Below are 23,564 nucleotides of genomic sequence, written 5' to 3' on the forward strand. Positions count from 1 at the left end.
TTTTCTGATGCTGCTGGAAAAGGCATCTGGACAAAAGAGAGAAAGAGGCGAGTTTCAAAAATGCCTGTGTTGCAGAAAATGACAGGCTTTAGACTTCTCAGGATACAGGGAAAGTTTATTTGGCAGCCAGGTTCAGAAAGCTAGCCCATGGCTTAGCATTGCAAGTTCTGAACAACCTTCATTATCGAAGCACGCGTTCTTATACATTCTCAAAAGCATTGCAACACGGAAATACTTAACACATTTCTTAGTGGTTACCTTGAGGAGAAAGCCTTATAAGGAGATGGGGGTCTTACTTATACTTTTTGTTTATGGAGTACATGTCATTAACGAACTTTAATTGAACCTTGGACTTTTGACATAGATTTTGACATAGAGACATCTTGTGGTGAGGCACTGGCTTCCTGTTTCTTTTGCAAGCTGCAATTCTGCCTATGTGGCTTTAATATAGAAGTAAAGGGGCTCTGATAAAGCAGCCGTAAAGTGAGATTTGGACATTAAGTGTGAAACCTACTGCGTCAGCCTCTTAGAGCCCCTATACTTCTATATTAAAAGCCACATAGACAGAGTTGGAACTTGCAATAGAACAGGAAGCCTGTGCCTAACCACAAGATGTCAAAATCTATGTGAAAAGTCCTAGGTTCAATTAAAGTTCATTAATGACACGTACTCCAAACGTCTTTATGAGCAAGTCCATACAAAAACATCTTTGCACCTTTTTGCTTATGGTGCCTCTCATATAATGCTGCCGTCCTCCGTTTGTTTCCTTTTTCAGCTTGTCTTTAATTCTCAGTGGTGGTATCAAAAGTTTTGCAGATGGTATTTCATAAAGTATAAATTCTTTAATGCTTCTCACTCCTCCTACGCTCTGTCTTTCAAAGTAAATCTTCTGTGTGGCTGCCCCCTCTTCAGACATTCCATCTTTTTCTCCCTCAGAGGTAAGCCAGTTGCCTGGAATATCAGCAAGTTGAAAATCTTCATCTCTGACATCTTTCGTTTGTATTTCAAGAACATTCAAACATTCAACATTCTCATTTTTTTCTTCATATTTTGTTGCTAGAAAGAGCAGATAATCCAGTTTCCTCTCAAATCTATCATATGTGGCAGATAATTTTTGTAGTGCGGAAAAAATCATTTGAATAGAGCAATGCTTTTGAGAATGTATAAGAATGCGTGCTTCGCTAATGAAGATTGTTCAGAACTTGCAATGCTAGCTATGGGCTAGCTTTCTGAACCTGGCTGCCAAATAAACTTTTCCTGTATCCTGAGAAGTCTAACGCCTGTTATTTTCTGCAACACTAAGAGGCTGTCCAGCCTGACCCAGTAGGTTTCACACTTAATGTCCAAATCTCACTTTACGTCTGCTTTACCTGTGCGGATTCTCAAATGCCCACGCAGGGGTTTCACACCAAGGAGAATGAACTTAGCAACGCCTTCTACTTCTCTGGAGAGGGCAGATGAATTCCCCCTGATCAGAGACATTCTACTACTAGGTAACAGTAAGAAAGTTGCTTTTGCTTTTGCTTTCTTTCTCTCTTTTTTTGCAGCAGATTTTTTATTGTTTTTTCCTTCCGTAACATCTTACAATCATCACATCAACATCGTTATGTCATCAGACCTGTACGTATCAATCTTACTTCGCTTCTATATTTATATACGTTTATCTACAGTTCTATACATTTCTCTATTGTTTCGTGGCTGAATTAATTTTATTCCCGTTTTGCAACCATTTGTACCAATTATCCCATCTTTCATAATATTCAGACTCTTCTTTGTCTTTTAATTTTAGCGTTGACTTGTCCATTTCTGCACAATCCAAAGTTTTCTGAATCACTAATTCATCTGGGGGAGTATTATTTTGCTTCCAACGTTGGGCAAACGTTATTCTAGCTGTAGTCAGAAGATGTATTATTATGCATTTAATTTTCTTTTTTATATTTCCCCTCTGCTTTTGCTTTCATGTCTCAAAAGGGAGTTGTCCAGTGCAGTGGTCTCCAACCATGGCAACTTTAAAACTTGTGTACTTCAACTCCCAGGATTCTTAAAGTTGCCACGGTTGGAGACCACTGGTCTAGTGCGTGTAAGAGAGGTGGACTAAGTCAGGTTTGATCAGGAGGAGACACAGGATGCCTTTCTCTGCATTGCCACGGTACCTACGCCCCCTAATTTAATTCCATTTCCCCCAGGATCTGTCCTGTGTTATTCCTTCTGTTTTGGGGTCGGGAGGGAGAAAGAGGGAGTCAGATGGTTTTCTTGCCATACCTTTCATCGGCTTCTCACAGATAAATGAGGTGTTGGCCTCACAGTCCCAGTCCCTCCACTGCGCAGCGTAGATGCCCACAAGCTGGGTGCAGTGCTTCTGCCCGGGATGGCCCTGGAGCCAGTGGCTGGAGAAATGGAAAAACCCAACACCGGAGGTGATTTAAATAGGGCTCCGTGGAAAAATGACGTTGCTGGATGTTCCATGACCTGGAGGCCACCTTGGAAGGTCTTCTCCAGTCAGGAGGCGATGGGAGAGGAAAGGCTGACGAGGCCACCTCTGCAGGCTTTGATTTAATAAATTTGATTTGATTTAATAAATTTATAGGCTGCCCAATCCCGAAGGACTTGTCTACGTTGGCTGAACCCTCCCTTCTCTTGGGAGGCCCACCAACCGAACACCAAACTCTTTCTTTCCTCACCTGTACCAACTCTGTGATATTGGTGTGTCGTCCACCCAGGTGAGTTGAGCCTCTCGCCAGGCCAGTCCAATCCAGAAGTATGACGCGTGGCCCCTGGCACCTTCGGTAAGGTCCCTCAGGAACATCTGTGCAGGTTTCAAAGGCAAGGTCTTAGCCTTTTCTCTGCCCCTACAGAGAGTGGGCAGGCTAAAGCTTATCTATGGCTGATGCAGCAACAGAGCTGTCTTCATGGCAGGTGGACCCAATCCAACCACCTGCATGGGCACTCCCCCCCCCCACTCCTAATTCCCCAAGAGTGTGTGGGTTGCAAAGACCGCCTCTTACTTGCTTGTTATAATCCTTGATGACCACTAAATCTGCCTTTTGGTCCTGACAGAAGACTCGGGCCTCCTTCCAGGAGAGAGCAGGGGCAGCCGGGAGATAGAGGCAGAATTCATCTCTGTATGGGATCCACTTTGGGGGGCACCAGCCCAGCCCTGCATGCAGAAGCAGTAAAGGGGCACCTTGGATCAGAATTTGGTTGCCAACAGGAAAGGTCCCGCGGTGTTTAGTCCCAACAGCTCCTGAGTTTCAGGCCAAGGTTCAACCTTCCTGCCCAAGAACGGCCACTTATCACAGGCAGGATGGATCACACAGGTGATCTGTTCTTTTAACTACAGCTTTCTTCCGTGGAATCGATTCTGCGGGCAACCTTGTGGCAGGTTCTCTGTCCTCACCCACACAGCCAGACTCCCATGGCCTGTTAGAATCCACAGGCTAAAATATTTCAATCCCAATAATAAAATGAGACCGGGCAGACCCCGGAGCGGAAGAAACGAGAGGGCATTCAAAGGAAATATTTCAGAAGGAGGACTTGGGAGAGCGTGATAACTGCTCAGACCAGCCCTTCTTCCTGACCATGGGGATGGCAAGGGAGATCTCCGTCCGGACAGATAAAAGGTTAAATGAAGCATCCTCTCACCAGAACCTATGAAGAGCAATGCCAACGGCCCCCAGGCTACCTTCCTCTGCGATTCTCCTCCTCCCATCTCGATGGGCCCTAAAATCAGAGGGAAACCACCGTTTTTCTTCCTCGGCCTCCGGGATGGTGGGAACCCCCTTTAAGTGGAGACATTTCCACCATCAACCAAGCCAAGCTGGGCTCTCTCACTTGAGCAATTATTCGGGAACGCAGTCCGTCTGGAACCCCTGTCAGTAAAAGGAGGACCGGCGGTTGAATAGGACTGGAAACCCCCCATCCTGCCTCCCACCCTGCAACATGGGACGTGGGGTCCTGCCAGGGAGGGCATCCCTGGGCATCCTCCTCCATCCTCCCCAGGGGCCGGGCAGCCGGAGCGACCCCTCTCCTCCCTCTCTCCGTGGTGGGGCCAAGGCCTCTCAGGGGCCCTCAGGGGCCCACCTGGCCCTGCTAACTTGAGGCAGGCTTCTCCGGCTGCCACTAGGCCTCAACGGGCCTCACCCAGGAAGGGACCGGAGCAAGAAGAGGGAGGGAAAGGGCGGGGGAGGGAAGGGGGGAATAAAAGACCTGGAAATCTGGACGCAGCCTCCAAAAACCTCCCCAGGAGCCTCTGAGGCCTCCGAGGGCCACAAAGGACGGAAGCCTCTTGCGACAGGCAGACATACCTACCTGCCTGGATGCTTCCAGCCTACCGGGCTTTCTTCTTCTCACCTGGCCCAGGCACCCAGGGCTCCCCCTGAGCCTCCCCAGGCCCACCGTCGGCCCTGGAAGGGAGGTGAGACCCAGAAATGGCCCCCGCTTTCCAGAGGGCTTTTTCTGAAGAGGTTCCCCCACTGTCTTCCTCTTGATTTGGGGCTACCTACTATCCCTCTGCGCCTCCAAGTTCAAGCTTTCCTGTCTGCCTTTTAAAAACAGACTCATGAGTAAGAATTTGCCTGAAATATGTATGTTTGTGTGTGTGTGTATGTATATGTATGTATGTATATGTGTGTGTGTGTGTGTGTGTGTGTGTGTGTGTGTATATATATATATACACACACACACACACATACACACACACACATATATACATATTCTATCTTTCTATCTCTCTCTCTTTCTCTATCTCTATCTCTATCTTTCTTCTCTATCTATCTATCTATCTATCCATCCATCCATCCATCCATCCATCCATCCATCCATCCATCCATCCATCCATCCATCCATCCATCTATCTATCTATCTATCTATCATCTCTACCTACCTACCTACCTACCTACCTACCTACCTACCTACCTACCTACCTATCTATCTATCTATCTATCTATCTATCTATCTATCTATCTCTACCTACCTACCTACCTACCTATCTATCTATCTATCTATCTATCTAAACAGCCACTTATAAAAAATATCAACTGATACCGAGGCATGGAAAAATCACGAGCAGGTTCATATTTGGAAAGGCAGGTTTGTGAGTTTTAATTAAAAACAACCAAGGCACCTCAAGCTAAAATATGACTTGGCAGATCAATTAATGGTGCGTCAGGAAAGCAGAAGCAGCCAAACCTTTTGGATCCCTTCATGATTTGATACTAAGGCAGGACATAAAGCGAGATTTGGACATCACATGAATCAGGGTCAGACTATAAGACCTCCTGGGGGCCCCATCCATCCCTTCTATTTTGTTATACCTTTACTGAGTCTTGAACCGGAAACTTGAACTCTGGAAATACAAACGTCAGACCACAGCATCTGTTCTAAGGAGGCAAAGTCAGTTAGTGGTCTCGCCTACGAGTCAGGCATATACGTAGCTTAACCACGTATGTCAGAATGAAACTAGTGTTTCCTGTATGCTTTTCTGCTTAGAATTAAGGAATTTTGCCAATAAGAATGCTTTAAAATATTTCCGTGTTTTTGATGCTTTGAATACAATGTCAAAATGTGTATTTGGACCAGAATGCTGTCCAGATGTTAGAAATCATTATCTCTGTCTGGACCTTTTGGCTAAAATAAAGCTTATCTTGACCTCGCAGTCCAAATCTCCTGATTTTCTGCACACAATACGGCTGCTTGTCATTCAAACATCCAAGTCGGGCTAATTTCAGTATTTTCACTTGTGCCAAATTCGACAGGTGAAATGAAGGGGATGGAGCTGAGAAACACACATTAAACAACGTTTTAACCAAGGCGTCTGAGAAGCACTCAGATATCACAGATTTGAAAATCAACGTTTACTGCCTAGTACTGACTCCTCATGAAATTAACAGCTCTGTAGATTATCAATGTTGACATTATTTTCTTCTACTTATGACATAATTCATATCAGAAAATACTTTAATATTACTATGGGGCTGCCCTTGAAGAGCACCCGGAGGCTTCAACTGGTCCAGAATGCGGCTGCACGGGTTGTCATGGGGGCACCCAGGTACTCCCATTTTACACCCCTTTTAGGCGGCCTGCACTGGTTGCCGGTTGTCTTCTGGGTGCGATTCAAGGTACTAATTATGACCTTTAAAGTGCTCCATGGCTTAGGCCCAGGATACCTGCGAGACCACCTACTGCCACTGGTAGCCTCCCACTGTCTAGTGCGATCCCACAGAGTTGGCCTCCTCAGGGTGCCGTCGGCCAGACAGTGTAGGCCGTCGGCCCCCAGGGGGAGAGCCTTCTCTGTGGGAGCTCCTTCCCTCTGGAGTGAGCTGCCCCTGGAGCTTCGTATAATCCCCGATCTCCGGTCCTTCCGACGACGTGCCCTAAAAAGTTGGCTTTTCCAGCAAGCCAGCCTGGCCTGAACAAAACAAAACAAATTATTGATCATTGTTAATTTTAATTCGATTTTTTAAAAAAAATGTTATTGTTAATCCTAATTGGGTTTGTTTGGGATATTCTATTTAATTTTTTTTAACTTTTGTAATATGTGTTTTTTTAATGTTGTACGCCACCCTGAGTCCTTGGGAGAAGGGCGGCATATAAATCGAATAAACCAAACCAAACCAAACCAAACCAACTATTGCGGCAAAATAGCAGCATGATGTTATTTCACTTGCGAACTGTCAGAAAGACATCCCAGTTTTTGAAGAAGTGACTGACTTAAAAATATATATATCTTTTACAAAACTTACAGAATCAAAGAGCGTACAGAGAAGCTCTTGAAGTTCAGCCCCTGATAGAATCACAGCCAAGGATGTTCTCCCAAATGGAAAACAGAGAAGGGCCGGGGGTGTTTACTCCAAGGACGCCTGGTGCCCAGTCCAGTAAAAAGACAAAAATTGGGAGGTAAAAGAGGGGAGAAGAGCAGAATGACAGAACTGGAGGGACCTTGGAGAACTTCTAGTAGGACCCCCTTGCTTAATCAGAAAACCCTGTACCATTTCAGGCAAATGGTAGAAAACCACCAGACCAGGAAAGTCTGGCAAGATGCAGCAAAAAGATTCTCAGAAAAACCTGGGATCTGAAGCCCAGCAACGAGCAAATGCTTCTCCTCCCTCCCCAGTTACTCCCCCCCCCCCCCCCGCAAGGTAGGCAGGCAGCTAATTCAGCTCTGAAAAGCTGCAGTGGTTGCACAGCAGAGAGAGGGGTCGCAGGGGCAGCAGCAGGAGGGTTGGGGTTCAGGTACGACATCCTGGCACGAGCCGCTCGGCTGCTCCGTGACGGCTGGCTTCTCCTTGGAGAACTGCTCCAGCTGCAGCCGGCCTCCCTGCCGGGGAAGCGCCTTCTCGGACTTGACGGCGAGGAAGGCCGCGAGGTCCAAGTCAAGCATTGCCACCCCTCCGCGTGGGGTAGGGGTGTTCTGGCGGCACTGGGGGCAACGGATCCACCACTGCTCGTTGGCCGCTACATTGAGGCGCCGGATGCAGGCCTGGCAGAACGCATGGCCGCAGTAGAGGCGGCGAGGGAGGCGGGCAGAGAGGTCATAGCCGCAGTAACAGATGACGCACTCCAGTTTGAGGCTGCCGGGACCAGGGACAGAGGCCTCCGGGATGGGCTTGGCAGCCTCATCATCCACAGGCCCGGAAGGCAGAGCAGTCCTGCAGGGAGGAACCCAAGGGAGGAGTGGGTCAGGGCCAGACGTGGACGGCAGCAGCTCCAGCTGGTCTCAGTCGCCACTCTTTCAAACCTGCCTGCTGCAGAAGGCTGGTCAGCTGAGAGGCTGCCTCAGAACTCAGCCTGAAACTCCTACATCTACTCCGGAATCTGTTTCTAAAGCTCAGAACTAGAGTGAGAGGGGGGGGAGAGGGGGGGGAGAGGGCACAACGTCCCAGTCACATTGTGATCTAGACAGCCAGGTTGCTGGCAAAGGGACTTCAGGTTTTTAGGGGGCGCCTTACTCCCTTGGAGGCACCGTCTGCAATTTTAATGCAAAGTTGTCCAGCAAAACCGGTCCCTTGAAATCAGGGGACAACCAGCCGGCCCCTTAAGAGCCTTCATTCAAGTGAAAAGCGAGAAAGTTAGATGGAAACCCCTCCCGAGTGCAGCTCCCCAAAAGAGGCGACCTCCACAAACGGCCTCGGGGCTGTGGTCAGCAAGCCACCCTAAGGGCTCACCTTACCCAAAGCCAAAGACCGGAGGCCGACGGGGGCTGCACAGTCGGCAGGCCGGTCTCTGCGGGAGAAACTTACGTTTCCTGCTCCTGCTGCATCTTCTCTCTCCTCCAGAAAGAGAAAAGAGAGGCTGGCAGCTTCTGGCCGCAGCCCCTCACGCTGTTAAATTATACCATAGGTTCACATTTCAGGCACAGTTGCTGGGACTGTATCTACCACGAGGAGGCTGAGATAGAGTTACAGGTGTCCTGGCCAACAATAGCCACAGAAACACAACTAGAGGCTCCCTCTTTGCCTGCCTCCTCCAACTCATCCCACCTGCACTCCCCTGGATGTCGGTCATGAAACCACTTTCTGCACAAACGCCTGAAGTGCTTACCTCCCACCCACGGGAGAAAGGACCCCTAGGACTGAAAGAGGGGGAAGCGAGAGAGACTGTTCTATCACGTCCCAGAGGCTGGGAGAAGAATACCTGGGGGAGAGAGGATGCTGGTGGAGGAGCCTCAGGTGAGCCCGTCAGAGAAGCTCCTTGGGCAACCTGGAGAACAGTCAGGGGGGGAGCACACTGCTTGCAACAAGAGACGTGGGAGGGGGGGGGGTTGCATGGGAGGCGAGGCTGCTGGTAGAGTGGCCCCTTCTGCAGATTCAGATCAGCTGTAGGAATGCTAATGCTTGAAAGCACAACCGTGGCCAGTGGTCCAGAAGGGGGCTTTTCACCAGCAGCTCCAAAACTGGGACTTCTTCCTCTTGCAGGAAGCCTACTCCTCTTTGGGCAAATCTTAAATGCCACTCAAGCCTCTCCTTGGTAGCCTTAAGGCTAAAGAGACTGGTCCCTGCTATTTGAGCTGGCTTTCTAGATATGCCGCATTAAGCATTTATTGTAAATTGCCTTCTGAAAGAAAGATAAGGAAGTTAAAGAACAATTCTGCATTTCTGAAAAGTTCAGAGTTGGGCCACCTGTTCCTTCATGGGGCGTCTGTTGTTGTTTTTTTCATAATGTTCCCATAATTCCCAAATGGGCTGAACAATAAAAGGAAGCCGGAAGAGAATGGGACTGTTTCAAACCCAGAGATGCTTTGCCCGTCCTTCAGATCCCCCTCTTCCCACAGACAAGACCAAATACGTGGCTGTCAGAGAGTTCAGACAGGATCTCAGCCCCCTCCCCAGAAGTCAGGCCACAACAGAGGCTGCCCGTCCAAAGTCTTCCCGGAAGGGCTGCTGGCGGATGTTGCCCTGTCTTCTGGCTGCAATAATGGAAATCGGAGGGCAGAAGGGACCATGGGCCAACCCTGTAAAGCCTTGCCCACATGGGGCATAGACTTTCTAGGGTGCCCCACTTCACGAAGCAGCCTCACTGCTATTTCTCTAAATCTATCCCATGCCTAAAGTTTTTTCCCCAAGCTATCATAGTTTCTTTAACTTGTTCCTCTTGTAATTTAATCTCCAATAAATATCCATATAGTTTTTTTAATTACTTTTTCATCAGTACCTGTTAGGATTTTATCTAACTCAGTCATTTTGTTGTAAAAACCTTTTGATTTTCTATCTAGATTGTATCTGTACATATGAGTACCAATTCATTTCTATCCCTTCTTGTTTCAACTCTTGGATAGATTTGAGTTCCCCCTCTGCATTCAGTATTTCAACATATCTAACTGTTTGTTCCTTTTTATATATTATTGGATATGAAAGTGCTTCAATCGTTGATATCCAGATTGGAATTTTTAAGTAGTGTAATCTTTTAACCTTTTCCCAGTTTAATAACAAGGCCTCCCTTATATAATGTCTTCTAAAACAGCCATGTGCTTTAGTTCCCTTATACCATAAAAAAGCATGCCATCCCAACAGTAAATCATGACCTTCTACATTCAGTAGTCTAGAGTTTTTTAGTGTTATCCACTCCTTAATCCACATCAAGTTTGCGACTGACTTGATGAAATGGGAAAATTTACAACTATCAATGATGGGAAGAATTTCTACAATCAAAATGAATATCCTACCTAGAATTTTATACCTGTTCCAGACAATCCCAATCAGACTGGGTAAGGACTTTTTTTTCAAGATCTAAAAGAAATGAGGCGGGAGAAGGAAAGGCCGAGGGAGAAAAAACCGCTGCTGTGGGCCAGACCCAAAGCAAGCCCTCTCTTGCCTGGCTTCCTCCTGAACAAACAGCCAGCAGTGGGGCAGGGACCCGCCTGGCAACATTCCTCAGCCCTTCATAGAAGGGGTGTGTGTGGCTGTTTAATTTCAATGGGCTCGGTGGAGGGAGGCATAGCACCCATGAGACCGTGGGGGGTGGGGGTGGAGAGGGTGGAAAGTGGGGAGAAAGAGGGGGAGAGCCAGCCCTTCTCCTGGGGGGGGGGGCATTTAGCTGGTAAATGCCTGCCTGCCTTCTGCTACTTGCTAGTGCGCTGACCAATGTGTACCTCCGTCTGAACCCTTCGCTCCCACTTAGCTGGTCATAAGCAGGAAGGGAGGAGGTCCAGAGTCCCCTTTGCCCCCCCCCTGGAAACCTCCACCTGCTACCACCCCAATTCCTTTCCCGTGACTGGGCGAAACTGACCGGAGGTGAAAGGTTTTGAAGACCAAGTACTTCAAATTTACAGAATCTCTCCGAAATCCAGGACTCGTGACTCCAGAATAGAATTGAAATTTGGCAAATTTTATAAAACTTTTTTTTTGCGACATTAAGATTATCATCATACAAAATGCCATAATGTACTGACGCTTGGCTACGTTGTAACAGTTCCACATGGGCCCATTTTCAAGGCAGGAATGCCTCCGGATGTCTCCCACGGAAGAAGGCCGGACAAGAGATGCTCCACCACTAATGGAGGAACCAGAAAATCTCCCAACGGATGAGCCAGCGGTCGGTGGGTCGCCCAGTGCAGAACCCGAAAGCAGCGCCATTCCTCTTACTGTGCACTAATGCGCTGGATTTTGCTTCTCCTCCACCTCGGCTCAGAGCTGGGCTCTGCTTTCCAGGCCCCCAGAAGTCAGCTCCCCAATTCCAGCTTTGGAGACGCAGCCCTAAAGCCCCCGGGCAACTGCTCCCCAACTGTCTGCTCCAGCAGAGGCCTCTGTTGCCAATGAATCTGAAAGGGAGGCCCAGCGGAGCGGTCACGGCAGGGCAGAGAACGAGGCAGGGTGCCCCAGGCAGGAAGGCTGGCGGGGCAAGGGAGACGTGGAATCTCGCCCTGTTGGGGCTGTGCCAAGGAACGCCCGCAGGTGACCTTCCGAGTGCCTGTCCTTGGGAGGCTCACAGAGCAGGTCCCGAGCCAGGCTGCCTTGGGCGAAGATAAGGAAAATGGGCAAAGGAGGAGCAGGGGGGCGAGGGGAGCAGGGGTGCCCCTCCGTGAACACCAGGAAGACATGCTGGCTGGGCAAGGACAGGTTTTATGACCCCAGTTATTGATAGAGTACTTTCACTGCCCCTCCCTTTCTTTAAAGGACAGAGGCCAAGGGCCGCACCCTGAGCAAGCAAGGTCGGCTTTCCACACTGGCAGCCACGCACACGCCTGCCTGAATCCAGTGCCCTCTCCACCTCCATTGGTCTTCTACCCACTTCCTCCCAGGGAAAAGGCAGGGGGAGAGGCCAGGTGTCCAAGGGAAGGGAAGGGAAGGCACCAAAGGCTCCGGCTGGTCCTCTCGGGCAGAGAGCAAATCCGGCTCCCACCTCCAGATCGGGGTTTGTGCCACGTCTGTTCTTCATCTGCCAGGGGAACCTTTTCCCTGTTCTTCATCGAAGGCTGGCCCAGGCCGCCCTCCCCTGCTACCCATGTTGCCTCAAGGGAAACGGGAGAAAGAGAAGTCGACTGTTCCTTTAGGCCTCCCAGGCATCAGGGCACAACCAGTCTGGCAAAGGGAGGGCGGTGCCCAGGTGTGGGGCAGGTGAGCGCAGCAGTCACATCCAGCCTCAACTGCTCTTCGATTAGGAGATGCGGCAGCAGCACTTCCTGCAGCAAGGAGAGCAGCCGCAGCAGCCGCAACAGCAGCTGGGATCCGGAGTGGCCTCTTCGTGGCTCTTCCAGTGGAAGGGCTCCGGAGCATCCGCCTTGGGCACCCTGAGGCTGGCGTAGGGGTTGGTGGGTCTGGCTTGTGACTCCGCCCACACTTGGCCGTTCCAAGCCAGAGAGGGAGGCGTGAGGTCTGCCTCTTTCCGTGGGGCTGCCGAGCAGGGGGGCAAGGCGCTGGGACTCACGTCCTCCCCCAGGTAGTATCCCAGGAAGTCGTCCTTCAGTTGAGTCCGCGGAAGGGTGACGCTGGCGTAGGGGTTTTCGATGGTGAACCCCCGGTCCATGGCTCTGCCTGCTGACGCTCCCAGTGGCTGCAGCGGCACCTATGGGGGGCCTCTGGGCCTGCCCAGCTGCTGCTTCTCTTGTCCCGTCACCAATGAAAAGGAGCAGCGCTTGAAGACAAAAAGGAGGTTTTATTGTCAGCAATTTTCCCCATGTTGAAAAGCAAGAAAGGAGGCGTTAAAAAGAATCAAATGGAAACTGACTTTGGGGAAATTATGGCAAAAGTCAGGGACCAGCCATCTTCTGGCAGAGGGGCAGGGGGAGACTGGCGGCCCACAGAAAGGGGCATTGTGGGTGGGGATGGGGGGAGGCTGCAGGCCACTTCAGCTGACTGTTATCTGCAGTTCGGCGGTTCAAATCTCACCGGCTCAAGGTTGACTCAGCCTTCCATCCTTCCAAGGTGGGTGAAATGAGGACCCAGACCGTGGGGGCGATATGCTGACTCTGTAAACCGCTTAGAGAGGGCTGAAAGCCCTATGAAGCGGTATATAAGTCTAACTGCTGCTGCTGCTGAGGCTGGGTTACAGCCCCTGTCCCCAAAGCACTAACTGGTGGCCTTGCGGCTCCTTCCGTTGCCTGGACAGCTGCCCAAACCGAGAGAGAGCGGCTCTTCCCAAGGTTACCTGGCTACTCTGTGGTGACAGCAGCACAAAAGCGCACTGAGAAAGTAAGCAATGAGGAAGTGGGCGGGGTGGGGCAGTGGGGCTGTCACTGGTCAACAACTTTCAACGGGCTGCATTTCCATCGGGGAACCTTGTTTCTCTGGCTCCCAGCTCTTCCTTCTGGGAGGGTCTCCAGCATTGCCGCCCTGTTTGGAAGCCCCAGGCTTGGCTCTGGAAAGTCCCAGCTTCTCCTGGGGGTGGGGAACAGCTGCACCGGTAGAACTTCTTCCTGCCAAAGGCAAAGGGGCCGCCCGCCTTGGGAGAACCCAGAGGCTACCTCTACTCTCAGCGCGCCCAGCGGTGGAAGCCTCGGGGTGCCCCAGGGGGCCAATCCTCCCTGGGTTGACGGACAGGTGGACGCCTCTGTTCCCTACCTGCCTTCTTCGGGAAGCACCCCCGCGACCACCACCCCCCCGCGACCCCAGCCTCGCTGTCGCTGCCCGGGGAAGAGAGGGGGCTTCAGCCAGCGCGGCCCCGACCTACCTCGCAGGATTGTCGGGAGGAAGGAAGAGGTGACTTCAACCTGCCGCCCTCCCGGCCGGCGCTGCCCTCTCTCTGCCAACGCTCTGCTCCGCCTCCGGCCAGGTGCGCCCGCCCAGCCTTCGCAGGAGCCGCCAGTGGCACCGCCCAGCCAAGTTCGTCCGACGCGCCGAGCCCCGCCGCAACAGCCCTCCGCCGCCGCTTCGGGGCGCCACGCGCAGCCGAAGCCCCTCCGCGTGCCCCTCATGGACAGCCGACGCCGGCAGCGGTTCGACCTCGGGGGTAGGGAGGAGTCTTCCCCAAGTCGCCCCCCCCTCCGCCTGCGCCTTGCCCCCCCCATCCCATCCCAGGGCGCACCGGGCAGGAGGCTAAGGATGCCCCCTCCAAATTTCCCCTCCCCATTGGAAGTGGGGGCCATCCCTCCTAAGGAGAAAGGCTTGGGGGGGGGGCTGCTCTTCGCTTCCCCACAAAGGTGCCTGGCTCCCCCTCCCCACCGAGAGGGGCTCTTCCTACCCTGAGCCTGGATTGCGGGGGACAGAGAGGTCTACGGGGCTGCCCTTCTCCCCGAGGGAGGGACAGGTAGGTAAGGCAAGTGCTGTTCCCCAAAGCCAACACTAGGGGTCAGCCCTCCCCTAGCCCTGGCCTGCTTCCCCTCCCTCCGCCCCAATGCTTGAGAGTTGCGGAGTATGGGGCTGCGGGGGGGGGGGGGACATTATTTAAAAGGCAGCAGGTTGACTAATCTTATGGATAAACTGTGCATGATACCACTATCTTACAACTGTATATTAAAAGAACTGCTACATATGAGGTATAACTTTTTAAAACAAGGAAACAGTTCCATGCATATGGAAATAAATAGAATTCTCCATGGTCCAAATGTGATTGGGCCCATAAGGACTTTGTCTTTGGTGCAGATGCTGCGCTCAGCTTATATGAAAGAAAAGACACATCCATCACCAATCATAAGGTACAGCACTTAATGATAGTCTTAGGGTACAAATAAGCAATCAAACCACACTTAGGAAACAATCAATATAAATGGTAAGGATGCAAGCAGCAAAGTTACCCTCATACGGTCATAAGTGGGAGGAGCTGGGTGACAGGGACGATGGGAAGGTTAACTTAGTGAATAGTTTGATGGTGTTGAGGGGATTATTTGTTTGCTTGTAATTATTTGTAAAATGAAAAGAAAATGCAACTTTCCCCTCACTCCTCACTCCTGGTTCCCAAAGTGGCTCACTGTGCAACATTGGGCCACACTCTCCTCACAACCACCGGCAAGCACAAGAGCCTCTTCCGTTTAGCTCAGGGCTCGGGTTAAGCCCAGCACTTCAGCCCAACTAAGGGCCTGGTCCAGTGTTGTGAAAGCTTCCGTGGCCCTTGTCAATGCGGCCTTCTCTTGCCAGCACAGGGAGCTCCGGGCCAATCCAGCTGCCTCTTGCCAACTTGAGTGAGTGGCCTAGCTGGCCTGATTCCCCACAGCCCCCCTCGGGGTGGGGGAGGAAAGCCAGCCATTGTGACCGCCCACTGAGTCTCCGGCTGGAGGAGAAACGGAGGATTTCCTGTCCCGGAACCAGCGGTTCCGCCTCCTGGGCCCCTCCCTGTGGTTATCACCCCCCCAGTGGAGAGGGTTCCACCCTAGTCCTGCCCCGTGTTGCCTCTTAGTCATACTTAGCAAATTTCCCAGCCCAACAAGTCATAATCGAGAGCAACAATGCAATTTTCATTATCACTATTATCATACCAAGTAAGGTTATCACTCTGAGCAAGTTTCCTCAGAATGCCAATGACTCGCTTGGCTCCCCCAGGGAAGATTCTGACTGAAAAGACAGTGCCCTCTGCCCTCTGCAGCCCTCAGCCAGGAGCCCAATTAAGCCTGCGCAGCATCCTTCAGTTAAACGAGCATCAAATGAGTACATTTCACATATCTGTCACAATTCACAACGTCCAGAAATTTCCAAAAACAAATCACATCATACCTTAGCCACCCCATGTCTCCCCTGGGGTTCAAAATCAACATGTTGAAGGCCAGCCGAACCTCAAAGGAGTTCGGCTCTATGGGAGGCCAGATGTGGCTACCTTGAAGGAAAATGGAGCCTCCAAGTTCCATTCACGCTGGGTGCCAAATGTAACATTTGAGAATACATTTGATGTTTGAGAACACATCCAAGTCACCATGAGCCAAAAATGAGATTTAAAACGGAGGCTTGAATAACAGTCAGCGTTTAATCTTTGATCAAAGTTTAAAGACAGGATGGCCAGTTGTTCCCAACATACCCCAAGGATATGCAGGGAGAGAAATACACTTCAGAGAAGGTGTAGCTCCTTTTTATACAGTCAGAAACATCATAAAATGGCATTCTGGCTTCACAATACTCTCACTAGCTTTATTAGTCTTATCTCTTTCCTCTGTTCTCACGATTGGCCATTTGACAGGGAACAGATCAAAGGTGAGATACTTTCTTAGGCAGAAGGTGAGGCATAGGTTTTGACAAATGCCAGGTACTTTCCAATAACAGCATTTTCCCTTAGGAAATAAAAGCACCAGGGTCTAATGTGGCATATTTGTGTTACAACTACAAAGGGCGTAACAGGTATCACAAAAGGCGCAACATATATGTGTCACAGGAAACAAATATTCACAGCATGCAAGTATACAAAGGCATCATCTAGTACAGTGTTTCTCAACCTTGGCCACTTGAAGATGTCCGGACTTCAACTCCCAGAATTCCCCAGCCAGCATTTGCTGGCTGGGGAATTCTGGGAGTTGAAGTCAGGACATCTTCAAGTGGTCAAGGTTGAGAAACACTGATCTAGTATCTTATTATTGAATATATCCTTATTACTATTCCCCTTCAGCCTGATGGGAAGAGGAGGGAGAGAGCAGGGGAGATTTCCCAGGTTAAATTCTGATTAACTGGTGTGGGGGGGGGGGTGCAAGCAGCCTGTCCTTCCATGGGTATCCCCAACCCATGTGGGGTACAAACCCACAGGGAACAAAAGGATTTCCCCACCCCCCACCCCGTTTGCCATCAATAACTTTTGGCAAGGTCCAGCAGCCCCCCCCCCAGGAGGAATCTGCTCAGCAGCAGGACACCAACCCCCCCCTCCCAATTTTATGGTAGCCTTACTGCTGGTGTTATTTTCCAAGCACCTTAGGAACTTGGAACAAAGGTGGGGATTAAAAGGGATTCGGTGACCTTCTTCTTCTCGAGGTCAAGATGGAAAGTCTGCAAGGTGGATCTTGAAAGTGGGGAGTGGAAAGAGCATGAAGGGCGCCTGGAGGCTGTCCTCCCCCCCCCCCCGCCCCAGGATCAGGAGGGGGCCAGGTGTCTCTTTCTATTCCCAAAGGTTGGGGAGTGGGAGAGCAGGCTAAGCAAGTTTGGGATGGCTGGCTGGGGGGTGGTTGAAGAAGGGGAGTGCGTTGAGCTCCTTTTTATACAGTCTGGGAATTGAGCCGAGGTGGCGCAGTGGTTAGGGTGCAGTACTGAAGGCCACTTCAGCTGACTGCTATCTGCAGTTCAGCGGTTCTAATCTCACCGGCTCAGGGTTGACTCAGCCTTCCATCCTTCCGAGGTGGGTGAAATGAGGACCCGGATTGTTGTTGGGGGCGATATGCTGACTCTGTAAACCGCTTAGAGAGGGCTGAAAGCCCTATGAAGCGGTATATAAGTCTAACTGCTATTGCTATTGCTATTGCTCCAGCCGAGCAACAGCGGATGGAAGCAGCCAGGGCTGCCTGGGGGAGGCTGCTGCTGCTGCCGCAGGGCGCCTTCCTCTCCTTCGGGCTCCTCGGCATCTCTGCCCATCTCTGGAGGTCCCTCGGCCTCTGCTTCGCCCTTTGGGCTCCAGAGCGACCTACCCCGCAGGGCTGTCGTTCCAGGCTGCAAGGGGAGGCCCACCCGGCAGCCGGAAGGAAGCTGCTGCACTGCCGCCGCCGCCACCACCGCCTCCGAGGGTAACTTCGCAACTGCCCGCCGGGCGAGCGAGCGAGCGAGGAAGGCGGAGCAGAGCCCAGCGCGGCTCTTCTTCCTGCGCGACCTGAAGACACGAGCTTCTCCGCAGCGCGGCTGGCAGGAGCGGGCGGGCGGGCGGGCGCTAAGGCAGCGCAGCCCGCGAGGTCGGGCCAGCGGCGGCGGCTGCTGATTGAGGGAAACGTGAGCCGAGCGAGCGGGGCTGCCTGCATCACTGCAGTGCTCTCACTGCGGAAAGAGCGGGGGACGGAGTGAGGCGGCGGCCGCGGGCATCCGGCATCGGCAGGGCAGGCAGGCTTCCCCATCGACCAGAAGCAGACGGCACCGAGGCATCCCGCGATCCCGGGCACCGCTGGCCTTCAGGCCGCCGAAGGAAAGGAGGCAAAGCCGCCGCCGCGGCCTCTCTTGGGTACCAATCGCGCCCGCCCGGCCGCAGCTTAGCATCCCGCTCCGCCTCGGGGGCTCCTAGGAAACCAGAGAGAGGACCCGTCGGCCGGGCGCTCCCCCTCCGTGCCTTCCCGGCTACGGGGCGCTTCGGCTGAGCCCGAGGACGCGGCGTCCGCTCCCCAACGCACCTGCTCCTCGGCCAAACCGCTGGAGCGGCGCCAGCTTGCTGGGGAGCCAGCCGTGGAGGATGCCCGGGGCTCCGGGACAGCCGGGTGGGAACATTCAGAGGTGAGGATCTGGGACCGCGATGAGTGGGGGGGGGGAATGCCCACGAACAACGGGTTGAGCATCTGCCTCGGGCCAAACAGGATGGGCCCCGGAATAGCGAGGCCCCACCAGCAGCCTCCTCTACAAAGGCAGCAGACTAGCTGTGCTTGTTGGCTCCCGGGCCTCTGCAAGGAGGGCGCTGGACTCAACCCCCTTGGCCTGAATTCACCAGGCACTTTCCCTCCAAAGACGCCACAGCAACTCCTCCTCCTCCTCCTCCTCCTCCATTAGTGTCCTTCCTCCATCACCCCCAGCAAGGTCTCTGCAACCCAGAAGAGATGGGCCATCAGCAGCGTCTCTCTTGGGCTGCCCAGCGACGTTCCTGCTGCAGGACCTGTGAGCCCCCAGAAGCTGCTCAGGCGATGAAAGGGGACGTGAGCTTTGTGGCAGAAGGGAGATGAGAGCCGGTCGTCTTCTCCTCCCGCTCTGCCAGCACAGCTTGTCTGTAGCCCAAAGGCACCTGCCAGCAGAGCGGAGGGCAGAGAACTCTACGTCCCTCCTGGCCGAGAGCCTTCGCTCCTTCCTTCTCAAAACAGGCTTCCTGGCCGGGCTTGGAACAAACGCAGGGCTGGTGCTCTCACCTCATGGCACCTTCGCCTCCCCATCTTTGCTCCTAAAGGGCCGGTGAGCCCATTACTTCAAAACTGGCCCCATTGCATTGCAACCTGAAGTTATTCTGCCTCACAAGCCCCCATCCCAAGACGTTAGCCCCCCATCAAGGCCTCCTGGCCGGCCCTGGGCGAGCCTTAGCCAGCCGTGTCCCTTAGATTTGTATCAGGCAGGATTTGAACAGCGATCCAGAGGGCCCCATCTCAGCCTTTCAGGGCAGGCTGCTTTCTTCAGCAACAAGGAAACCCCCCCCCCCCCGCTTTGGGTCTTTAAAGGAACCCTGCTCCCCCCCCCCCCACCGGGAGAGACGATCTCTGGGCTAATGTTGGAGTTCCCAGCTTGCCCCAGAAGAGGAAGTGGCCGCCGTTGCAATCGGCCTCAGTGGCCAAGTTGTGGCTGGGGAGCCGTGACGCGGAGCAGGGGCCCAGCCTCTCAAATGCAGAAGGACCAGAGACTCTTATGGGCAGTTTGGAAACTTGGCTGGTGCTGCTCGAGCAGATTGTTCCTGGCAGCTGTGGACAGAGATTGGCAGAGAGACGGCCCTCGCCCCGTCCTTTCCCCAGCCTGAAAACCGTGTGTGTGTGTGTGTGTGTGAAGGGAGACCTGCCTTCAGAGGCCAGGGCTCATTTTGAAGCATTTCCCCGTGCCCCCTCCCCAAGGTAGCCTTACACCCCATCCATGTCCCGAGTGTCCGGAGGGTCTTTTGCAGGGTCATCTTTTCACATAGATGCCGGGGGGCCCCCTGTGTATTGCACCCTCCCCCCCCCGCCCGAGGTTTCAAAAATGCCTTGCAGAGCAACAGACCCAGTTAAGAGCTCCAGGCCTCTCTGAGCTCTCTCCAGGAGAGGGTGGTAGCTGAAGGCCAGATAAGATGCTTGGCACAGAGAAGGTACCCAATTTGGTGCCTGCTATCTCTGGGTAGGAAGGTCAGGGACAACTGGTGCTGAGCGAAGAGGGCCCACAGCTCCACCTGGCCTGGTTGGTTCAGAGCAGCAGAGAATTATGGCTCAGAGAATTAAAAACGCTCCTAGCCCGCAGAGAGTAAATACACCAAAAGAGAAAAAGGCAGGGAAGAACGGAGAGAAAAGAACTGACAGTCGCCAGTGGGGAGTTGAGCAGCAGAGGACAGGGAGATGCCAGGTGTGCTGGCTGGTATTTCAAAAGGAGCCCCCGTTTTCTGGGTGCCTTTCAAGCTTTGGGAGGGGGAGCAAAGGGACCCACAAACATGCGCTGCTCTGCTTTGTTTTCCAGGGGTCTGAAGGGCCGGGCCAGTTCCAAGTGAAGCCGGGGCAGCTTCCCCAGAGCAAAGCCTCTGCCTGGCGCCTGAGCAGGATCTGCCCCACCTGGGGGCCTTTTCCTGGGACCTGATCTTCAGGGAAGAGCGTGGAGGAAGGTGCACGTCAGAGCTCAGGAATTTGCAAAACACATTCTTGAGCGTTGTTAGGATCTCCCCACACGTAAACAGGAACCGAGGCGCACGGGGAGGGAGGGAGGGAGTGCTCGGGCCTCCCCTGGACACTCCGGCCACATTCCATCCCCTCCTCTTCACCCGAGTGGGCTCAGCCACGCCAGCAGGGCGGAAGGCAAGGCACAGGCCAGCACTCCCCCCGGCCTCCTTTCCTAGGGCTCATCCGGGGCTCATCCTGCCAGCCAAGCACCCGTCCTGGGAACTAGGCCCAACGCCCTGCTGCCCAAGAGAGCCGCATCTGTGGGCATAAAAAAACTCCTGGAGTGGACATCGCCCCCCTCCCCCCGGCCTTACGACCCGCCTTGGACAGAAAGCGTGGAAGGCCCAGGCCGCAGCCATTTTGGCAGCCCCGCTGCAGGATGCGTCTCTGCCCTGCTGCCCCCCTCCAGCGCTGCCCCTTCATGGTCCGTGCCCGGTTCAAAGCCTGGCTTGCCACCAGCCCCATCTAGCCTCATGCAGGAGGCCTTTGGAGGACACAGAGCCGCGGACAGGAAGGTGAAGAGCCTCCTCATGTCATGTCTGAAGGGGCAGCAGGTCATCATCAAAATGGAGGCCATGAAGATCATCCACCCTGAAAAGTTCTCCGAGCTGCAGAGCTCCCAGTCGCGCTATGTCCCGGCACCACGCCGGGACCCTCCCCTGGTTGCCAAGCGGGCCTGGCCCTCCGATTCCGAGATCATCGTTAACCAGGCCTGCGGCGATATCCCAGCCTTAGACCACAACCCGGGGTCTCTGGGGCTGTCCCGGACCCCGCCCCTGCCCCGGCGAGAGCGGCTGTATCCAGGGCAGCGCAAGGGCAGCTCCGACCTCTGCTTCCACCGCCAAGCCCCGGCCTCAGACGAGGTGATCGTCAACCAGTACGTGCTGCACCCCTCCACTCCCTCCGAGCCCCTGGAGTGCCCCACCTGCGGCCACACCTACAACTTCACCAACAAACGCCCGCGCATCCTCTCCTGCCTGCACTCAGTGTGCGAGGAATGCCTGCAGATCCTCTACGAGTCCTGCCCCAAGTACAAGTTCATCTCCTGCCCCACATGCAAGAGGGAGACGGTGCTCTTCACCGACTACGGGTTGGCTGCCCTGGCGGTCAACACCAGCATCCTCAACAGGCTGCCGGCCGAAGCGCTCTCGGCCAACCAGGCGCAGTGGAGCGGCGAGACCGACCGCAGCTGCTATCAGACTTTCCGCCAGTACTGTGGGGCGGCCTGCACCTGCCACGTCCGGAACCCGCTCTCTTCATGCGCCATCATGTAAGCTGCGTGTCCGCCCCTGCCCCGCTCTGCCCACCATCTCCCGCCGGCCTCGGCAGTGGGATTGTGTGAGGGAGAAGAGGGTGGCTTCCTTCTGCAGGTCCTGGGAGATGCCCGACCGACTGGTCCTCCGCGATGAGCAACTATCTGGCAGGGGACGCCCCTGAAGTTGGGACTGCTGCTTGAAGGAGAGGAAGTAATCTTGGGCAGTCACTCCTGGTCGGGAGGGCCTGCTCCTGGCTGGGGCTGTCGGAAGAGCCACCAGGAAGCATTGTGGAGATCCGACTGCCCACTGCCCTCCCCTTCCATCCGCCCCGCCCCCTTCCTCTGCGCATCCCGAGAGACCCCCCAAGCCGTGCTTGGCTTGGCTACTCAAGGGCTGGATGTGGCCTCTTTCCTTTCAACTGACGGCTCAGCCCCAGTGGGGGAGAACAGGGCGCTTGTTGGGGGAAAACGAGCCAAGGCAGGACCCTGGAACAATACAGAGACGATGCCAGGCGGGGCCTGTGCTGGAAAACACGGCCGACGCCAGTTTTAAGTTATTTGCCAAAGCTTCTGATTCCGCGGCCAAGCGTTGTTAAGTCCACTCCATGCTGCCAACTGAAGTCCGGTGGCAAACAGGAATTTCCTAAAGAATCGCCCCGTTTTCCTGATACAAATCCTTAAGGGAAGCGGAAAACAAGTGTACATTTTTAATCCTCGTTTTGGAGGAAGCGTTCCTCAGCACTGTTTCAGAAATGCATCTTATTTGGGCCCTTGCTGCCGAATAAAATGGACCAAGAGGGCAGTGATCCCTGGGTCGCGTCTCCTGGGGCGGAGGGAAAGGGGTGCCCCCTGGCAACGGAGGCTCTGGCAAGCAGCAGCGCCCTCCCACCCGGGACACGGAATCTCCTCCTAGGAAAAGGAAGGTCCTCTTTTCCCTCTAGGGCGACTTCGGGAGCGGACAGGGTGTGGCCACTCCCCAGCTGTAGCCGGGCCCTGATAACAACCCTGGTGTCCTTCCGTCCGTGGAAAAGCCCCCCCCCCCAGCTGAAGGGGCAGAGAGAAGGCGGCCGATCCCCAGAATGCCATGACAGTATCAAGCTGGAGGGAAGAGGATGCCCACTTCCTCTGATGGAGGCTGGTCTGGGAGGAAGTGCCCACCTTACAAAACATTCTGTGCCAAGCTAGAAAGGAAAAGCCATAACTTGACCTGACTCCAACCTGCCCCCGAGAAAAGGGGCTTTCCTTAGTGACCCATCTCTTGAGGTTCTGTGGGTCCAGGAGAGCCGAGATTTACAATTCAGTTGCCCTGCAGTGGGGGTGGGGGTCTTTCTAGAAGTCAACCAGGAAGGCCGGCTCAGCTGGCAGTGGGCCACCAAGGGGCACCCCTGGGTCAAGCCGGGTTCAGAATCTGGAGAAGCCGCAGCACGAGGAGGGCTGGGAGTGAGGCCTGCTGGGAGCCCAAAAGATCCTCCAAAGGGGGACGTTGAGTCTTGCCAACCGGGGATGCCCACGTCAGCCAAAGGGCAGAGCTGCCTTAGCCAGGCTCTTCTCGGCTTCGCTTCCACAGGGGCGGAGAGGATGGGGAGCCAAGCCCCTCCTGAGTCCATCTCAAGAGGAGGAGCTGAGGAAGGCAAAGTTCCTCGGTGGTGGCCTGGGCATTTCCCCTCCCCCCAACCTCCCAGGAACACCTCGGGTCAGGAAAGGCCTGGCGTTGGCTTGGCCAAAGGCCCACAGCTGCTTGTCCCTTGGGTAGGTTGCCGAGCTTCACCCAAAGCCCAGGCGGAGAGGAAAGAAGGCGCTGCAGCCATCAACCCAGAGAACAAGATGGCTGACGAAGAAGATCCTGTTTTATACCTGGCGGTCTCGTTAACCCTCAGCCCAATCTAAATAAAGAATGCTCCTGAACCAAAACAGGCATGTGCTCTCCATTCATGTGTGTGCAGAGGGAGAGAAAGAGGAGGCGTG

General features: G+C 53.7%; 2 protein-coding genes across 3 annotated transcripts in view; one reads left to right on the forward strand and one right to left on the reverse strand.

Annotated features, from left to right (window-relative positions):
* Positions 1–3,063: 3,063 nt before the first annotated feature.
* The window catches only part of NDOR1 (NADPH dependent diflavin oxidoreductase 1), a 41,112-nt gene continuing 20,611 nt past the window's right edge, over positions 3,064–23,564 (reverse strand). Inside the window, exons 15-16 of one of the 2 annotated variants that reach the window (XM_032232947.1) lie at positions 3,643–3,720; positions 3,064–3,157 (exon numbers count right to left, since the gene is read on the reverse strand). In XM_032232947.1, coding sequence (XP_032088838.1) covers positions 3,115–3,157; positions 3,643–3,720 — 121 coding nt within the window. In that variant the 3' untranslated portion in view covers positions 3,064–3,114. Of the gene's footprint in view, positions 3,158–3,642; positions 3,721–12,469; positions 12,568–23,564 lie in introns of those variants that run through there. The other variant, XM_032232948.1, reaches the window with a different exon arrangement.
* RNF208 (ring finger protein 208) lies at positions 17,282–23,547 on the forward strand. The gene is made up of 2 exons (XM_032232949.1): positions 17,282–18,248; positions 20,148–23,547. Exon 2 carries the CDS (start codon positions 20,818–20,820, stop codon positions 21,616–21,618), a length of 801 nt encoding a protein of 266 aa, XP_032088840.1. The 5' UTR covers positions 17,282–18,248; positions 20,148–20,817; the 3' UTR covers positions 21,619–23,547.

This window comes from Thamnophis elegans, chromosome 16, assembly GCF_009769535.1.
Source record: "Thamnophis elegans isolate rThaEle1 chromosome 16, rThaEle1.pri, whole genome shotgun sequence".
Lineage (NCBI taxonomy): Eukaryota > Metazoa > Chordata > Lepidosauria > Squamata > Colubridae > Thamnophis > Thamnophis elegans.